Here is a 16,973-nt window from a genome sequence, read left to right on the forward strand (position 1 = left end):
TGATTAATATTCATTATTATTATTTTTTTAATATTAAATATTATATATAATGATGGAAATTAATAGGTGATTGCAAATACTTGTTTCTCGCTTAGAATTGCCTTTAAATAAACCCATTTTATAATCGTGTTCAAAAATGGTTTGATTTGCTGAATTAGTTTTGAAGTTATAACCAAATACGTAGAAAGAGAAATTAATATTAAGGGGCTCAAACTTTCGACTCCTCTCTTGGTCAAAAATATCGTAGCAATATTTGAGGCTACCTCCAATATTTTGTGCATCAAAAATCCAAAACCGTCTGAAAAAAGGTATGTTAAGGTAGAGGAGGTATATTTTCGTGTTTGATTTCGCAACGCAAAATAATGTTTGTATTAATTAACTTAAATATTTAAGGTTAGGCTCTCAACCCATTGAGTAGAAGTCCCAGAACGGGAAAATATGATCATTGGATCAAAAGTTATTCAGAATGTTCTTTTTTTTTGGTGTATTTTATGTCAAGAATATTAAGAATAATATTTTCTACTTGTCCAATAAATAATATGCATTTTTGTAACAGTAAAAGTTTAAATGCGCAAAAGGATTTTTTTTATTAAGACAGAATACAAATAAAACATTTATGTAATGTTATGTCTGATAGTTGATTTGAATAATGTTTCGAAATTTCCTACCTCTTGATCCTTATCCTGCAGACTCTTTCGAAGGGCAGTGAAGTTTTCAAGTTTGCAAATCCAAGGTGTTCTTCCTAGTCTGTGAAAAATTCCATATAGGAAGTTGATCTTCTTATATACTTTTATCAAACTAAAAAATAAAAATCAGAAATATTAGTAAAAACGTCAACATCTCGAACATTTGATGTATTCAACACGTTAGTCATCGATGACGGAAATTGAAATTTACGTTTAGGCCGTGTCAGTCAACGGCGGCTGAACACTGAACTTTCTGCTTAGGCAATGTCAGTTCCCGGTGACTGACAGTGTAAAATATGTCAGAAAACTAAAAAAATTGCATTGTTTTAAGTATTTGCTGAAATATTTTTAAAATTTACTTAATTTCTAATTATTGCGAAACAAATTTCTATTTGTTTTAATCTGTAAGCTGTGTGCTTGGTATTGCTATACCACAGAGATAAAACACTGAGCAGATGTCGGAGGACGACTATGCTAAAAAGGAACAATTTGAGCTTGTAGTAGTGATGAAATTGTAGGCTACCATCACTAAAACCTGTATAATATTATAACTTAAATACGCATTTATTATGTTTTAAGAAATAAAATTTAAGAAAAAATTGGATTTCACCCATTTTTTTCTGTTGACTTCCTTCCTTTATCTAGATTTATTTTCGTGAAATTATTCACAATCGGTGCATTACATGAGAAAGAAAACAATTTAATTCATTTTACTTCATTTTTTTAGTAAGAAAAAAATCATTGATTTTTTTACACCTCCAGAACTTTTGAATTAGTTGCATAAAGCATATACCGAAGAGCCATTACATTATGACCACCCTGCTAATAACATGTAGGACCACCTTTAGCCCTCAAAACTGCTAGCACCCGCCGTGGCATTGATTCCAAAAGGTGCTGATAGGTAGTCTGAGGTATCTGGTACCAAGCGCTCACCAAACTGGTCCTGCAATTCCCTCACATTGCGAGGGGGTAGCGTGGCAGCACGAATTTGGTTTTCCAAGTAGGACCACAAATGCTCTATTGAATTAAGGTCAGGTGAATTTGGGGGCCAAAATATGACTTGAAAGTCACTGGAATGCTCCTCGAACCAATCCATGACGATTCGACCCTTATGACATGGTGCATTATCCTGTTGGTAAACACCATCCCCCGCAGGAAAAAAATTGTTGCAATGAATGGGTGAACCTGGTCGGCAACTATGTTCAAGTAGCTTACAGACGTCAGGGACTGTTCTATGAGGATTATGGGTCCTAATGTGCCCCATGAAAACATTGTTCCTGGGTGAGAAACCATGAAAACCTGGGCGAGCACATTGTTATAGATGGAGGGTGGTCATAATGTAATGGCTCTTCAGTGTAAATAAAGTAGGCTGATTGAATTTATGTTTGATAAAAAATGCAACTTACACTGTCTTTCCAGTAAATATGAAGAGAAGAGAATCGACAATAATTGCTGGTATCCATTGATCCCAAAGAGCATGGAAGTGATAGGCAATAGGATTATAGTGTATAGTAAAATCCGGGTATCGAAACACATTTGCCAAAGGATATTCGTCTCTTTTCTTCAACACAACTTGCAAAATAGCTGTATCACCTTCAGGAAGCTTATCATAGTCAATCACGCAATTCACTACAAAAACATTATCAGGCCTACAATGAAAAGGATTTAAATATTAACAGTAATAATAAGATAAAGAAATTGATGAGAATAAGGCTGTAGTATGAATTGATAATTCTCCTATCAGTTAGTTGACTTGATTGAATAAGAACTTAATTAATACATTAAAAAGAAAAATATAGCAAAAACATTTTCATATGGCAAACTTATAAAACTTATGTTAAAACTATTTGTAAGAGGGATTTTCTTTTTCTTTGAGATTAAGGATCACAATTTTAACAGAAGGAAAGCTAATAAAATTCACTACTTTTCCTGCAATTGCAGGATAATTAGAGAAGTTGGTTTCTGGTATTGTTTTCAATCTTATACACTGTAAAAAATTCCAGATCAAATTACGGTAAAAAGTTCCGACACTCCTTGTGCCGGAACTTTATACTGTAAAACACACTTTTGCCGAAACATGTTACGGAACAGCAGACCGCTCTGTGTAGGTGGCAGGGAACTGTCCTTGCATCAGAAAGGTTCTGAGTTCGAATCCCGGGCTAGGCATGGACGTTCTTTCCTTCCTGTACTATCTGTCCTCACTGTGGGAGCGACGTTGGTCGACCTAATATGGTGCCCCTGATAGAGAGGCCAACAAAAATCGCTCTGTATATGCCTGAATTAACGGATGTTAACACAGGTGGGCATTGGAAAGAGAAAAAAAATGTTACGGAACAAAAAATCTGACATAACGTAATTTTTACTGTAATAATTATACCGTAAAGTAACTGAATCATTCCAATTGAATAAATATTACTGCAAAAATTACGGTATAATATTTACGGTAAAAATAGATTTTACAGATGATGCACCATAAATGCCGGTACTTTATAGCGTATTTTGATCCAGAATTTTCTACAGTGTAGTCGAGTGAAACAAATGTAATATGGTAACAGAATAAGGCTTTAAACTTTTTGGCGTTATAATTAGAATTTATTTATATGAATATTATCGACGTATCAATTGAATAATGAAAGATTAAATTGTGAGTCAATCCTTGAAAAAGCATTCGTTGGATGCTCGAAAGTAGAATTGAGAAGTATATAGAATGCTTAATAAATAAGACCTTAAAAGTTTAATACTTAAAGTTATTTTCAAAAACATTTTTCCCTCATCAGTCGCATAATATATAGTTCAGGGGTGGCGAACCTTTATACACCAACGTGCCAATTTTTCTAAAAAATTGTTTAATGAGGTCATAGACGTGCCGTCAAATAATTCTGACTTCGTGATTATTGAGAAAATAATAATACTAAATACTCTTTATTTACATTGAAAAAAAAATATATTTTGCAATATCTTAAAATAACTTAAAGTAACATCAGTGTGACTTCTGTTGTTGCAGATTAGATGACAAATAACTTATATTAGGTTGTAAGATGTTAGTTCAAGCAGGACTGTTGTTTTTTTTTGCTAGTAATTTATTGTTGTCTTGTTTTTTATGGTTATTAACTGTTTTTTTAGCATTAAATGTTTATTTTTTTATTAATAATTGATTATTATTTTGCTTGTTTTTGTGAATTTTAATTTAATTGTTACATATGCTTCATAGTGTAATAATATTTGTGTAATAACAATTGTGATTGGTGGCGTGCCCAAAATATTGTGTCTCGTGTCATAAATGGCACGCGTGCCATTGGTTCGCCATCCCTGATATAGTTTATTAATTAAGGGTTATTTCTGAGACTGAAGTCAGTTAAACTAAATATTGTTTGCTACTAACAAACTGAAAGTCCCTTCATAGTGATATGATTGGAGTTTTTGAGCTATCATACCAGCTTGAAATCATTGCCGATCGAAGTTTTTAATCGGTGTTTAGAAAAATGGATCTTTATTCATCAATAATTGATCTTCTTTAACTTATCAGCATTGTTCAAGAAAACATGGATTTTCAGAGTTTCCCTAAAGTAAATGTTTTAACTGAGTATGGATTTTCTCCTTTATTTTTTAATTATCTTTCACATCAAGCAATTAAAAAACACCTACATATTAAAAATATATCTTATTGTTTTTTAAAATATCAGTATTGGGACTTTGCTTTTAAGTCATTTTTTAAAGATTTGTTTAAAGAAGAAGAATATATATTTAAATACGAATAAGTTGATTAGCATGTTTACCAAAAATAGTTAATGTTCATACTATAAGGACTGCTTGATTATAAAGTTTAATGGTACAAGAGTGTAGCTGATTGTGGTTATGCTGCGCAAAACACAGATGAAATTGATAAATCAATGTAACAAAATCAAACACTGTTGTCCAGAGCAAATAAATAAAAATATGAAAAATCTCTATGGGGACCAGTCGCAGCATCCGTATTTCGATGAAAAAGTATAACCTCCATTCATACCTAAAAGGTATTTATAAGTCTTTAAAAACTAAAAATTACTTTTTTGTGCCTACATGCCAAGCACTTGCAATCATGCTGTTGACGACTATATCAACTGGTATAAGGTTTATTTTTAATCCTCTCACAGACCTAAGAGTTCGTAAGACGCCTTTTGCACCCTAGAAAAATAATAATTGTTTCATTTTTGATATTACAGTCATATGAAATGTATAGTTTTCAAACTTATATTTTGAAACATACTTACAGCTAACATTAATCCGGAAACTCCTTGGACTGAATCAACCCAACCCTGGAAATAGAAAACATTTTCCTTCATTTAATAATAATACTCTTAGTTTAATCAAAATAAATAGAGAATTGAAATTCTTCTAAAGATTCCTTTTTCTAAAGATTCTTTGTAAATTATGATAAAATTGAAGAAAGGAAAAAAAAGGAGGGAAATTGAATGTCGATAGTAAGATCTGAGATTTCAAACACATTGAGTGATTTCGCGCAAATTTAATGATAATATATTCATCTTAAAACACATTTTTTATATCGTATTTTCTTATTCCTTTAAACAAAGATATATAAGGATCTTGTATCTGATTATATTTTTGTATAAAGAAAGGGAATAAAGGATTTTAATATGGTGATCTATGAGCAAGTATGTACCAAAAATCTGTCAATTTAAAGTAATTCAATCCCTTCCTTGATATAATATAATTTCAAAAAATAATATAAGAAAAGAATTAGGATAGAGATATACGAGTGTAATAATGGAGATATCTGAGATTTACATAATTTTTTTAGGATATATATCCATCTTAATAGAATGTATTTTATTGTCCCATTTAAATAAAGTTACATAAGGATCTTGATTATCTATTTCGATAAAAATGGTACTAAATTATTTCAATATGCTAATTTACTAGTAAGTATTGCTAAGATAGTCAATAGCTTTACCGATGCAGTTGAATTCCGAATAATTGACATCTTAGGGACCAGGTAGGTGTATGTCGGAAAATGGAAATTAGGGACCTTCTCAAGTCGATGCTTTATAGTGTATAAGCGTTGAGTATAAACATCATGAGTGAAATTACTTTAAATCTATAGTAGCTAAAATAAAGTTTAAAAAAATATCACTTGTATTTTATTTTTCTATCATAAAGATTATTAAAAAATTAGAGTAACATTTTATTTTTGCTAAATTGCCTTTTTTTAATGATCAAATTTCATATTTTTCATTAAAAAAGTAATTTGGAAACACCAGCTGTAATAATAATGAAGCATTTGTCGGAACACTTTTAACACACTTTGAAAGGAGTTCGGATAACAGAAATATTGAATGATCAGGCTTCGGATAATTGGGGTTCTGCAATATCTTAGAGTATTTTTATCTTTAAATTAAAATATGCTTACCGGAAATGGGTCTTTCCAAGTGGGACTGATGTTGCAAGGCCTAACAATGGCAGTAGGCAAATCTCCTCGGTTTTCTTCGACAACAATCTCACCGAGTGCTTTAGTTACTAAATATGTTGTTAATTTACCCTCCAGCAAGTAGTCACACACAGCTTGTTCACTGCCTGGATCCATCCACCTAGAATACCAAAAGTTTAGTGCATATGATATTCACTGAAGTTTTTGTTTAATTAATTAATTTGCGAAAGAATGATTGCATTAAGCTATTTTAGTTTGAATCCAGGATCGAATCATAGCTTATGTTCATTTCAGTACAATTTAGCTATTATACTGTACAGCGGAAAATCTCAATGCTATACTTATTCAACTGCGAAAGGAAAAAAAAGAAAATAAGAGAAGACCACAACATGTAGAGGAATAGACAATACTGACTAAAACATATATTACAAAGCGTTAAAATGTAACAGTGTTGAAGTATTGGAGATACCCAAATTTAGTTTAAAAGTAATTTCAACTTAAAATTTTAAAACATGTATCACAAAAATTAACTTAGATGAAGTTTAATTATTGATTGTTTCGATTTCTGAATTAGCTCATTTTTTAAAAAAAAATTATTTAACTCAACTTAGCTAACCAACGTAAAGTTGCCATCCAACAGCAATTGCAACTATGTTTTAAGATGGAAGCCTAAAACTTGACCTATTCTTCTTAATTCCTTGCAAATGTACTAAGAATGAACTAAAATCACCCAGCTGCTAAAATTCTTAAGAGCTACCTAGAATATTTTATTTTCAAGCATAATGACCTCTGTAAAACATATTATTTTTACTTGGTTATTGTCTTGTTGAGTGGAATAACAATTATTGATTTCAAACAAAATTAAAAATAGTTTATAAACAATATTTACAAAGTTCTCTCTCTTTAAGAATATAACTGGAAAATTTAGTATTTATTTCTTGAAAAATCAAAGGTTTATAAGATTTTTCATTAGTTACTTGGTTAAGGTTGCGGAACCAAATACTTACTCTAAGGCATCTAAAATTTGTTTTGGCGTAACTTTCATTTTAGGAACACGCTCCAGCACATAACCATCATCTTCTCGTCGAACATATGATGTAGATACATGAACCACTGACTGAAATAGAGGTTACAACAATACTTTTTTGTCATAAAATTTTCAGTGGCAGGTAAACAGTACGAAATAATTCAATAAGATTTCTAAATTTAAAAGCAATTTATCAATTATTATACAATTTGATCAATTGGTTGAATTATTGAAATAAGTATCTCTAAGACAGGCGATTGCGCAATAACAGAATACTAAATTACTATTGTAAGGAAAAATCTGAAAATGTTTGAACAGAAATATGATCTCGCATTATAATGATAGGGGCAAGGATGAAGTGTGAATGCTATAAACGGAAGGTCTTCAATTATTGTTGTTGCAGTTTATTTACGTCGCACTAGAGCTGTACATTGGGCTATTGGCGATGGTCTGGGAAACACCCCTGAGGATGAACCGAAGACATGCCATCACAATTTTTGATCCTCTGCAGAGGGGATGGCACCCCCGCTTCGGTAGTCCGACAACCTGCACGCGGAGTCGAGCACTTTAAGGTAGAACAGTTTAAAGAGGACCAATAACGCACACCTTCAGTCCCTATGCAAACTAATCCAAGTGGTCACCCACCCGCGCACTGACCGCAGCCAGTGATGCTTGACTTCGGTTAATTGCTGGGAACCGTGTCTTAACGATCAGTCCACTGCGGGACGGTCTTCAATTCTTATTCGTAATTATTATTGTAATGAAAAATTAGAACAGAAATATGATCTCGAATAATGATGATAGAGACAAGGAAAAAGCGTGAATGCTTCGAAAAGATGGTATTCAACGGTAATAATTACTTTCTGCCGAGTAATTGAAAATAACAGTGTAGTGCTCTTTATCAGATTTCGAGAAGTGACTTGACAACTATATTATATTATACAACTATATTCTATTGTTAATACTATCAACTAACGAAGCTAAAATGGAATATCAAAAATCTAATAAAAAAAACTTGTAACAATTCTTGTAACACGTAGCTTATGATACGAAAATAACATATCTATAAAAATCCAAATTATAAATTTTTTGTCCCTTACGTTGATTTTTTTATTGCACGCTAGTATTGTAATAAAATATTTGAAAACATTTGATTAGAAATATGATCTAGTATTATAATGATACACTGTAAAAAAAAATTGGGATGATCAAATTACTGTGTAAAGTGTCGACACTTTGGGTGAATCATCCGTGAAATCCATTTTACAGTAAAATCATTTTTATCGTAAAATATTATATCGTAATTTTCATAGTAATATTTGTTTTATTAAAGTGATTTAGTGATTTTGCGGTAATTATTTCTGTAAAATTTACGGTATATCCTATTTATTGTTCCGTAACAAAAAATCGGATATTATATAGAATCCAAAATATCCGATTTTTTGTCCTGGTGCAAATGGATTTTACGGTAAAACATACCGACACCCTGAGTGCCTGTACTTTTTACCGTAATTTTATCCGTAACTTTTTACAGAGTAGGAACAAGGAAAAAGTCAAGAATTTTCAGTCAACAAATATTTCAAGAACCTGCAAAAACTAATATTTCAATAGTTATCTAACTATTCTGCTTGAATTTTTAAACTGCATTAACAAACAAAATGGGATTTAAAATAATAAAAGCATGAATGATTTTAAATTAATTTTTAAACAAAACTTATCTGACAAAAAAACAACAACAACTTACTATGACATGAGGAAGCTCGTGACACATATCCACAAATGCTTTAGTAGCAATTACATTGTGTTGCACAGCTAGTCTGAAAAAAAAAGTGAAACAAAAATATTACTCAATTTTTGAGCTGGAAAACAACATTGAGTATTTTTGGTACATTAATATTATTGTGATGGGTAATAATATTAAATGTCACTAGTGCATTAATGTTATTTATTGAATAGGTAACAAAATTGAGCATTTTTAGTATTTGGTATATTATTGTTATTGATCTAGGTAACAAAATTTATTGCTGGAAGAACTAAAAGACTTTCTTATAGTAAATAATTATTTTATTGAATTACTATATATTGTTTATTCTAGTTAATACCTTTTGTCATCTTTTTGGCAGTCGCATAATTCCTAGCTCATAAAATTTTTGTTTTTTATTGCCAAAAGCTGATCCATGCGTTTTTTGACCTCCTCATTTGAAGTAAAGGTATTACCGTCTAAAAATTTCAGCAGAGACCGAACAAATATTGTAGGCTGCCCATTTCTCGTCCCCAGTGATGATGCTCTTCAGAAATTGATAATTTTTCTTGATATATGAGAAGTAAATCACAGACGTTTAATGCGACGACAAATATTTCTTTCCGTAAGAACATGAGGAACCTATATCTTGAGCTTTGAGAATGTACCTAGGCGTTTCAAATCATCATGAACGTTGAAATTCGTCAAATTTAATCTCATCACAGTGATGTGTATCTTAATATAAATTTTATGTAGTATAGTGTATCTTAGTGTATCTTAATATAAATTTTGCCGGATCGCAATTTTGTAAAGCAGTTTTGGCATTAGCGTACGGTCAATACATCTTTTTCATACACATCAGATAATTTTTCTCTTGCTTGAACAGCCTTTTTACCATTTCGAAACTAAAAAAGTAAAATATGCCTAAAATGCTGCGTTTCACTTTCTTTATTCGAAAGGGCACTAACCAAAAATCACTGCATGGAATCAATCGAACGTTTTTACAAGTAAGCCTTTTATATCAGCTTTCAAAATTTGCAATGATTATACGACGCAAGTGTGAAGTTGACTGAAAAAATACATAGACGTTCTCTGTTAGAAAAAAATGAAATTACTTTCAGAACAATCCAATATTATTGATACATTAATATTGAGCTAGAATTAAACATCTGACTCCCTCAATAAAGTGGGTTAAAAGAAACTAGTTTCGAATTTACCTCTTTATTAAGTTTTTAAAATTTTATTTATTTTATTCTAAATGCTAGTGCAGCATATTTACCGTAAAGGGTCGTTAAATTGCACTCTTGCCGCTGAATGAAACACTATAGAGACGTTGTCTTGGAGTAATTTGAAGTCAGCATCTGATATTCCCAATCGTTCCTTCTGGAGATCACCTTCAATGTATGTAACTTTCTTTGGAAAATTCGGAAAAACTTCTTTCAACTTTTTAAAAAGCTGTAAAATAATGAATTAAAAAATCGTTAGTCACTGTTTAAAAACAACACGAAATATTAATGAAAGATATAATAAAAAGCGACATCAAAGAATACGCACTTTTTGATGTAACATACGTAAAAGAGGTAGATAAATGAAGATGTGAAAAAATGAAATATGAAATTAAAATTTTAAAAATTATCTATGGCTATAAAAAGCAACAATAAAAATAGAATGCAACCGAACATCCGGTTTTTATGGTGGTGGAAGTATAATGGTGTTGGGGTGTTTCTCGTGGTTTGGACTGGATCCGTTAGTTCCTGTGGCTGGAAACGTGAACTCTGAGATTTATGTAAACTTTCTGGACAATGCTGTTCTCTCAACTGTATGGCAATATTTTGGGGAAGGCCCATTTCCCCTTTAGCAAGATAACTGCTTCATTCACACATCGAGGCTTGTACAGATGTGGTTTGACGAAATGGGTGTTCAAAAACTGGACTAGCATTCACAGAGCCCCGATCTAAATCTCATAAAGCACCTTTGTGACGAATTGGAGAACAGATTACGTAGCCAGTCAAATCGACCATCCTTACTGCAAGCGCTCACTTCAGCTGCGATGGAAGCCTGGAAGTCAATTCCTATGACCACTTATCAAAAACTGGTGGAAAGTCTTTCCAGATTGTCATCTACGCAAAAGGGGGACCAACATCATATTAATATGTGTCTATCGGGACTCTCTAATTCCATACTACTGGGTGTCCGGATACTTTTATGCCGGATAGTGTATAGTAATATTGGATGGCACACTTTTTCAAGATTAGACGTAAATATCAGTCGGAAGTAGTAACTAAAAAGCCTTACGACGAATTTTAACCCCCCAGCGCCATCTGTAATTAGCTTTACACAGTCAAACATCCATAGAAGATCCTTCCTTCCACCCCGATAAAATGTTAAATCTATCAAATTTTTACAATTAGAATTTTTAAACAATAATATCATGTAAAAAAAAATAAAGATCCAAAAGAAAGCCTTAAACATAGGGAGTGGAATAGTTAATAAACACAGGATACATTAAGTTGCGAATGGAATTCCAACTTACCTCCGTTTTAAAAAGTTTCTCTCCTCGAGCTTCGGGTGAGAGATTTCTCTTTGGTCTTACAAGAAGGTACAACATGGTGATTCCCGGGCAGCATCGTAGAAGTTTTTCAACGAGAACCTAAAATAAAAAAATAAAAAAATTATAGATTGAATTTCAAATAATTCCTTTATAGAATTTTGAAAATATGAAAAAATCTTTAATTTACTTCCAAAATCTCATAGCTTTTTAAAAATCAAGGATTATGATACTTTTTTTTAGCATAATACTAGCATATTTTGTGTAAATAGTATTCTTTCTTTTTCTTCTAGAGGCGTGCAATATATTTTTTTCATGGTTCTTATTTATATACACAGATATATATTTTGATTTTAAAATAATTTCTATAAGTCCCATAAATGCTTGTACTTAGTTAAGAAAATTTCAAACTATTCCCTTTTCTTCTATCATTACATAAATATATGTCCTTTAAATTTAATGGGCGTACTCTGTAAAAAGTGTGGATCGTATTCCGGTAAAATGTACCAGTACTTTATGTGCATGCATTTTTTTTTAATCATAAAATTCATTTTTTGATGTAAAATTTTACGGGACAAAGAATCTGGTATACCGTAATTTTTTACAGTAGTATGTACTGTAAAATCACTGTAATTAAATAAATATTACAGTGAAAATTACAGTGGAAAATTACTAAGTAAATATTGATTTTATGGTAAGATGGATATGACGGATGATGCACCCAGGGTGCCAATACTTTTTACCGTAAATTAATTCGGAATTTTTTACAATGTAATAGAAGAAATTTCTGAGAAACATTTTAGAAACCTTAGAAAGATCAGCTTTAGAAAATATAGTAACAATGGGAACAATGACCTAATGAAAAACGCTAAATTCTCTCCATAAACCTAATGAAATGGGTTTTCAAACGTAAAATTTTGCTTTATTTTTTCTTCAGAATGTCACTTAGAACTTCTTTCATTAGGCTCTTCAATTCTGGTGAGGCTCAGACAAATCACCTCGATTTTCACTTGCCGATTTTTTCACTCTTGGACATTTCGTGTCATTTTTTATTTAGATTTCTAATTCAAGTTAGAAAATTCCCACAACATTATTTATTTTATTCTCATATAAGCTTCATTTATCTCAATTTCTGTTTATTTTGTTATAGTTTGGGAGATATAATTTTTTTTTAAAAAGTCAAATTCAAAGTTTTAATTTTTTAATGAACTACAAAAATAAGATTCAAATTGAGAATGCATATTTTATTTTCAATAGTCAATCAAAAAAAGTTTTTGAGCCTAGAAGAGGTAAAGAACGTCTCCCTAGATAGAAAAATCGTGGAAAGACATAATGTGTGTCTCATCACTTAATTATGTCCTAGATCTTAAATATTCAGTTAATTTTTTTAGAATTAAAAAAAAAATTCTGAAAATCTGTCGATATTATCTATTAGCAGTTAAATGAATATACAGTAGTAATAGTAAAAAAAAGGTACGATTTGAAATGTAGTTTAAATTTATAAAATACTTTTACCCTTGCAGTGATTTTGCTATAAGTATACTTTAGTACTAGGGTATACACTAATATATTTAGTTCAGTATGTGTAAAGTAAGTTTATTTGTAGAATGTCTGTTACATTAGTGCAAAATTGGTAATTTTCTCAAGCTCTAAATAAACTTTCCTATCAACTGAATACGAGAAACTATGGTAAATTCGGTCAAATCTGCGTTTTATACGTGTTTGAAAATTACGTTTTGTTACAAAACCAGCCATCTCCGTATAAGGCAAAAGCAGGTTTTTATGATGAGTTCAGTGACTGTATACACATTTTTAATTTTATTTTCCTTTTTTACAATTTTTTTACTATGAATAAGTGTATTGAAAAGAAGAAAAACCGACTATGTATTTTGTTTACAGTTTACCATGTTTGCGTTCGGTATTTACGCACGCACAGTATTTTTAACCAAAATATAAGCAGTTATTGACGTACATTATTTGAACATTGCATAATAATATTTACCTATCGCCAGTTGATATTTTAGGAAGATATCATATTATGTACATAAAAGAATAAATGGATTAAAAAAATCTGTATATAATATAAGACATCAAAATCTATCGTCATAAGAGTTTTATTTTTGTATTTATAAAAAAAATAAATATTTATTTTTTTAAGTACTTCTGGTTAGCCTTCAATGTTATGAATTTTCTAATTTTTAAATCAGTTTTAAAGTCTACCGTTAAATAAAAAATAATTTTTCATTGGTTATATTTCTGAAATTCTAATTATATAACATAATATACCAGTTAATTATAATATACAGTTAAAATTAAACACTTCGACTAACCGTTCTGCAATTAATTTATTAAAAAGTTTGGTACTAGAAATTTAATAGGTGATTCGCAGGAAAATATAAATATTTAGAAATTCAAATTAGATTGAGTGACATGCCTTGAATGGAAAAAATAAATGCTTATTTACCCATTCATGCCTAGCACAAAAAGTGGCTCATATATGAAAAACTACTATCTGAAAAAAGTGGTAATTTACTAATTTGTTTATATCAAGTATATATTTCTTTTTGTTGCCTATCTTTTGAAAATGTGACTTTCTTCAAGTTCAGTTATATTAGTACATATTATTATATTATGGTTGGCAGAACTTCTTATCAGCGCAATAAATGCTTGCAATGACCTATTTGTTCTACCACTTTTTTCTTTTTAAAAAAAATTAATTTTCTTTTTAAAAGGACGCTAAGCATAAATGAGTTAAGAGCAAAGTGTATTAAAATTTCAAATATAAAGTCATATTCATTTTTTTGAGGAAAAAAATCTTTTTTTTCTCATATCGCGCCAGTACAATATGCTTTTTTGTATTGCACTAAAAATGTTGTTTGTTAAAAAACATTCAATAAATTTTTAAAGTTTGGTTTTCGCAGAAGTTGAAATGAAATTTGCTACATTAAATAGATTTATGAGCTCTTCGATCGAATTGAAAATTCGAGATTTTTTAATTTGGATATGCAAGCTTTGGATCACACTTTTCTTTAATTGTGTTTGCCTTAATCAATCACAAAAGGTTGACTAAGAAACATGTTAGATACATTCTACATCTTATTTAAAATTTTAAATGACAATGGATTTAATGCACAAAAGTCTCCTAAAATCATTTGATCTGAATAATTAATAATCTACAATAATCATGTTATTCATTAGTTCTGCGATACATTTTGGAATTTTCGTTCCATGAATTTAATAGATAATTCAGATAAAAACATAAAATGTAAAAAATTCCCACAGAAAAGTAAAATAATAAACGAGTTTAAAAAGCTGTTAAAACCTAGAAAAGCAAAAAGTTTCATTTTGAGTTCATATAGGAATGAAAAAAATGATCAACTAGTTCTAAAAGCAATGATCAACTTTCACAGTCCATTGATATACGAAAAAATGGTTTCCCCAAAATACATACCTTATTGATTGTTTAATGTAACAGTTATTTGCTTACCTACGGCAGAGTTTCGGTAGAACAGCTTATTAAAAATCTATGTCAAATGCCAAATGATGTACCATATTAATAAAATGTTTTACGTACCTTTATTAGAATATCTTCTTATACACAAATGCCAACACAAGCATAATTTTAATAAAGCTGCTTTAAGAAAAGAATCATGTATAGATATTGCCTATTTTCAGGGTATCCTCATTTTATATTTCGATTACGTCCTTGTTGGAATGCTAGGACACTCAGGAATAGTATAATTGTTCGTAACGTCAAACATTGTTAATTTTTTTTTTACTCAAATCTTTAATAACAGACTCAAAATAAATAAATAAATATCAAAAAAGCTTTGAACTTTAAATCCAAAGAAAGGTTTTGACACTGCTTAACCAAATGTATAGTAAAAATAAAGTGCAAAAATTCCAGAATGAAAAGTGCGATATTATTGGGTCGAGAACCTTTTGGTTATTTTCGAAAATATTCATAATTTAAGTTAACCACTTAAGATGTTTCTAAATCTTGCATTAATACAATTACTATAAGAATTATGGAATGAAAAGAATAGAAGATCATCATTGCAAAGTAAAGTAATTAAAAAAAATTCTAAATAAATAGATTATTACAAGTGTTATTACTTTAAAATAAAATAAAAAACATTAATCAATGCATCCAGGTTATAGAATATTATTTGTATAATTTTCCTTTTTGACATTACTTTATAAATTTCTAATCTAATCCTTAAAATATGACACAAAATATTCACAGTATGTGTGCAAAATCGAATTTTTTATTTTTATTTTGATTTGCCATCGCTTACGTATGTGTAATAAATGAAAAGCTCGGTTGAGGAATAAAGTAAAGAAACAGTAAAGGTACGTTTACAAAACAAATTTTTTCATTAAAAATTGTGTTTCTTAATAGCCTGGAGAAAAAAAAATTCTGCACAAGCAGATGAATTTTTCCCGCAAAGTGTAGAATTTCAGTTTCACCCTAAAATGGACATTGATAGATGAATTTGTTTTTTCGATTAAGGCATTGAGTTTAATTTTTAAGGCATTATAGCTCTTTGTTAAGGTAACGATAAATATATATTAACAATAAAATAACATTATTGATGTTATTTTGCACTTATTTTTGTCAATTATAGATCAAAATCACTTACTTTTCCTACTAAACCAGTACCACCAGTTATGAAAATGGAGCGTCCAAAGAAAAACTTTTGGATTTCTGTTAAATCCAAAAAGGCATCTGAATCCATTTTGCTGTTTAGTCACTTGAATCTTGAATCAAGTATTTATATTTGATTCTCAAAAAACCCGATTGATTCTAAAAGAAAGAAATAATAGTTATAATAAATGAGAAACATAAGCATTGGTGTGTTTTTGTTTTAACTGCTGAAAATGTTATATAAAAACTTCTCATTTATGTTCCCCAACCTATGAATTTTACTAAAAATGTCGTGCCGTGTAAAAAATCAAAAAACAATACGGATTAATTGTAAAAGTTGTAATTTATCATTGCATTTATCAAAAATAATAAACACAATAAAAAAATTGAATTTGCAACCGAAACTTAATTAAATGCATGGTGTTATATTTTTAAACAAATCGAGTGAAAATTGAAGAAGTAATCGATTCTACCAGTATGCAAAATAATGTTTTGAGAAAACCTTATTTTAATGAAATGAAAGCTCCTCATATGCCTGTCGATACAAAAAACTGCATCCTCCCCATTTAAATGAATTTCAACTCAATAGTTTTTGGAAAATGTTTCATGCTATTAGTTTTATCTTACACCTTATGGAAAATGTTCTATGTTCTGAGTTTCAAATTATAACTTTTCAGAAAATGTTATAAGTTTTAACTGGCGCTTTTTGAAAAAAATTTGTAAATACAGAAGACCTTTTGAAAGATATTTTTTAAAATCTTTTCTAATTTAATTTTTACAATGGGTATTTTATCCAGGGCCATCCGTGCTGATTTTTAAGTCTAAGCAAAAATATTTTTGAAGCCCCGAGATCTCCAAAAATAAGGGTAATAATAAAAAAGTACGGAGTAAAATAAAT

The 16,973-nt window shown here is 30.0% G+C and overlaps 1 protein-coding gene across 4 annotated transcripts in view; it reads right to left on the bottom strand.

Moving 5' to 3' along the window:
- Positions 1 to 16,973, bottom strand: part of LOC107456647 (fatty acyl-CoA reductase 1) — a 34,129-nt gene that overhangs the window by 4,327 nt on the left and 12,829 nt on the right. For all 4 annotated transcript variants that reach the window (XM_016074558.3, XM_016074560.4, XM_016074561.3 and 1 more), the window contains exons 2-11: positions 16,071 to 16,234; positions 11,413 to 11,529; positions 10,159 to 10,334; positions 8,883 to 8,955; positions 7,119 to 7,228; positions 6,094 to 6,271; positions 4,937 to 4,981; positions 4,732 to 4,850; positions 2,093 to 2,335; positions 669 to 798 (exon numbers count right to left, since the gene is read on the bottom strand). In XM_016074558.3, coding sequence (XP_015930044.1) covers positions 669 to 798; positions 2,093 to 2,335; positions 4,732 to 4,850; positions 4,937 to 4,981; positions 6,094 to 6,271; positions 7,119 to 7,228; positions 8,883 to 8,955; positions 10,159 to 10,334; positions 11,413 to 11,529; positions 16,071 to 16,166 — 1,287 coding nt within the window. In that variant the 5' untranslated portion in view covers positions 16,167 to 16,234. The remainder of the gene's footprint in view (positions 1 to 668; positions 799 to 2,092; positions 2,336 to 4,731; positions 4,851 to 4,936; positions 4,982 to 6,093; positions 6,272 to 7,118; positions 7,229 to 8,882; positions 8,956 to 10,158; positions 10,335 to 11,412; positions 11,530 to 16,070; positions 16,235 to 16,973) is intronic.

This window comes from Parasteatoda tepidariorum, chromosome X1, assembly GCF_043381705.1.
Source record: "Parasteatoda tepidariorum isolate YZ-2023 chromosome X1, CAS_Ptep_4.0, whole genome shotgun sequence".
Taxonomy (NCBI): Eukaryota; Metazoa; Arthropoda; class Arachnida; order Araneae; family Theridiidae; genus Parasteatoda; species Parasteatoda tepidariorum.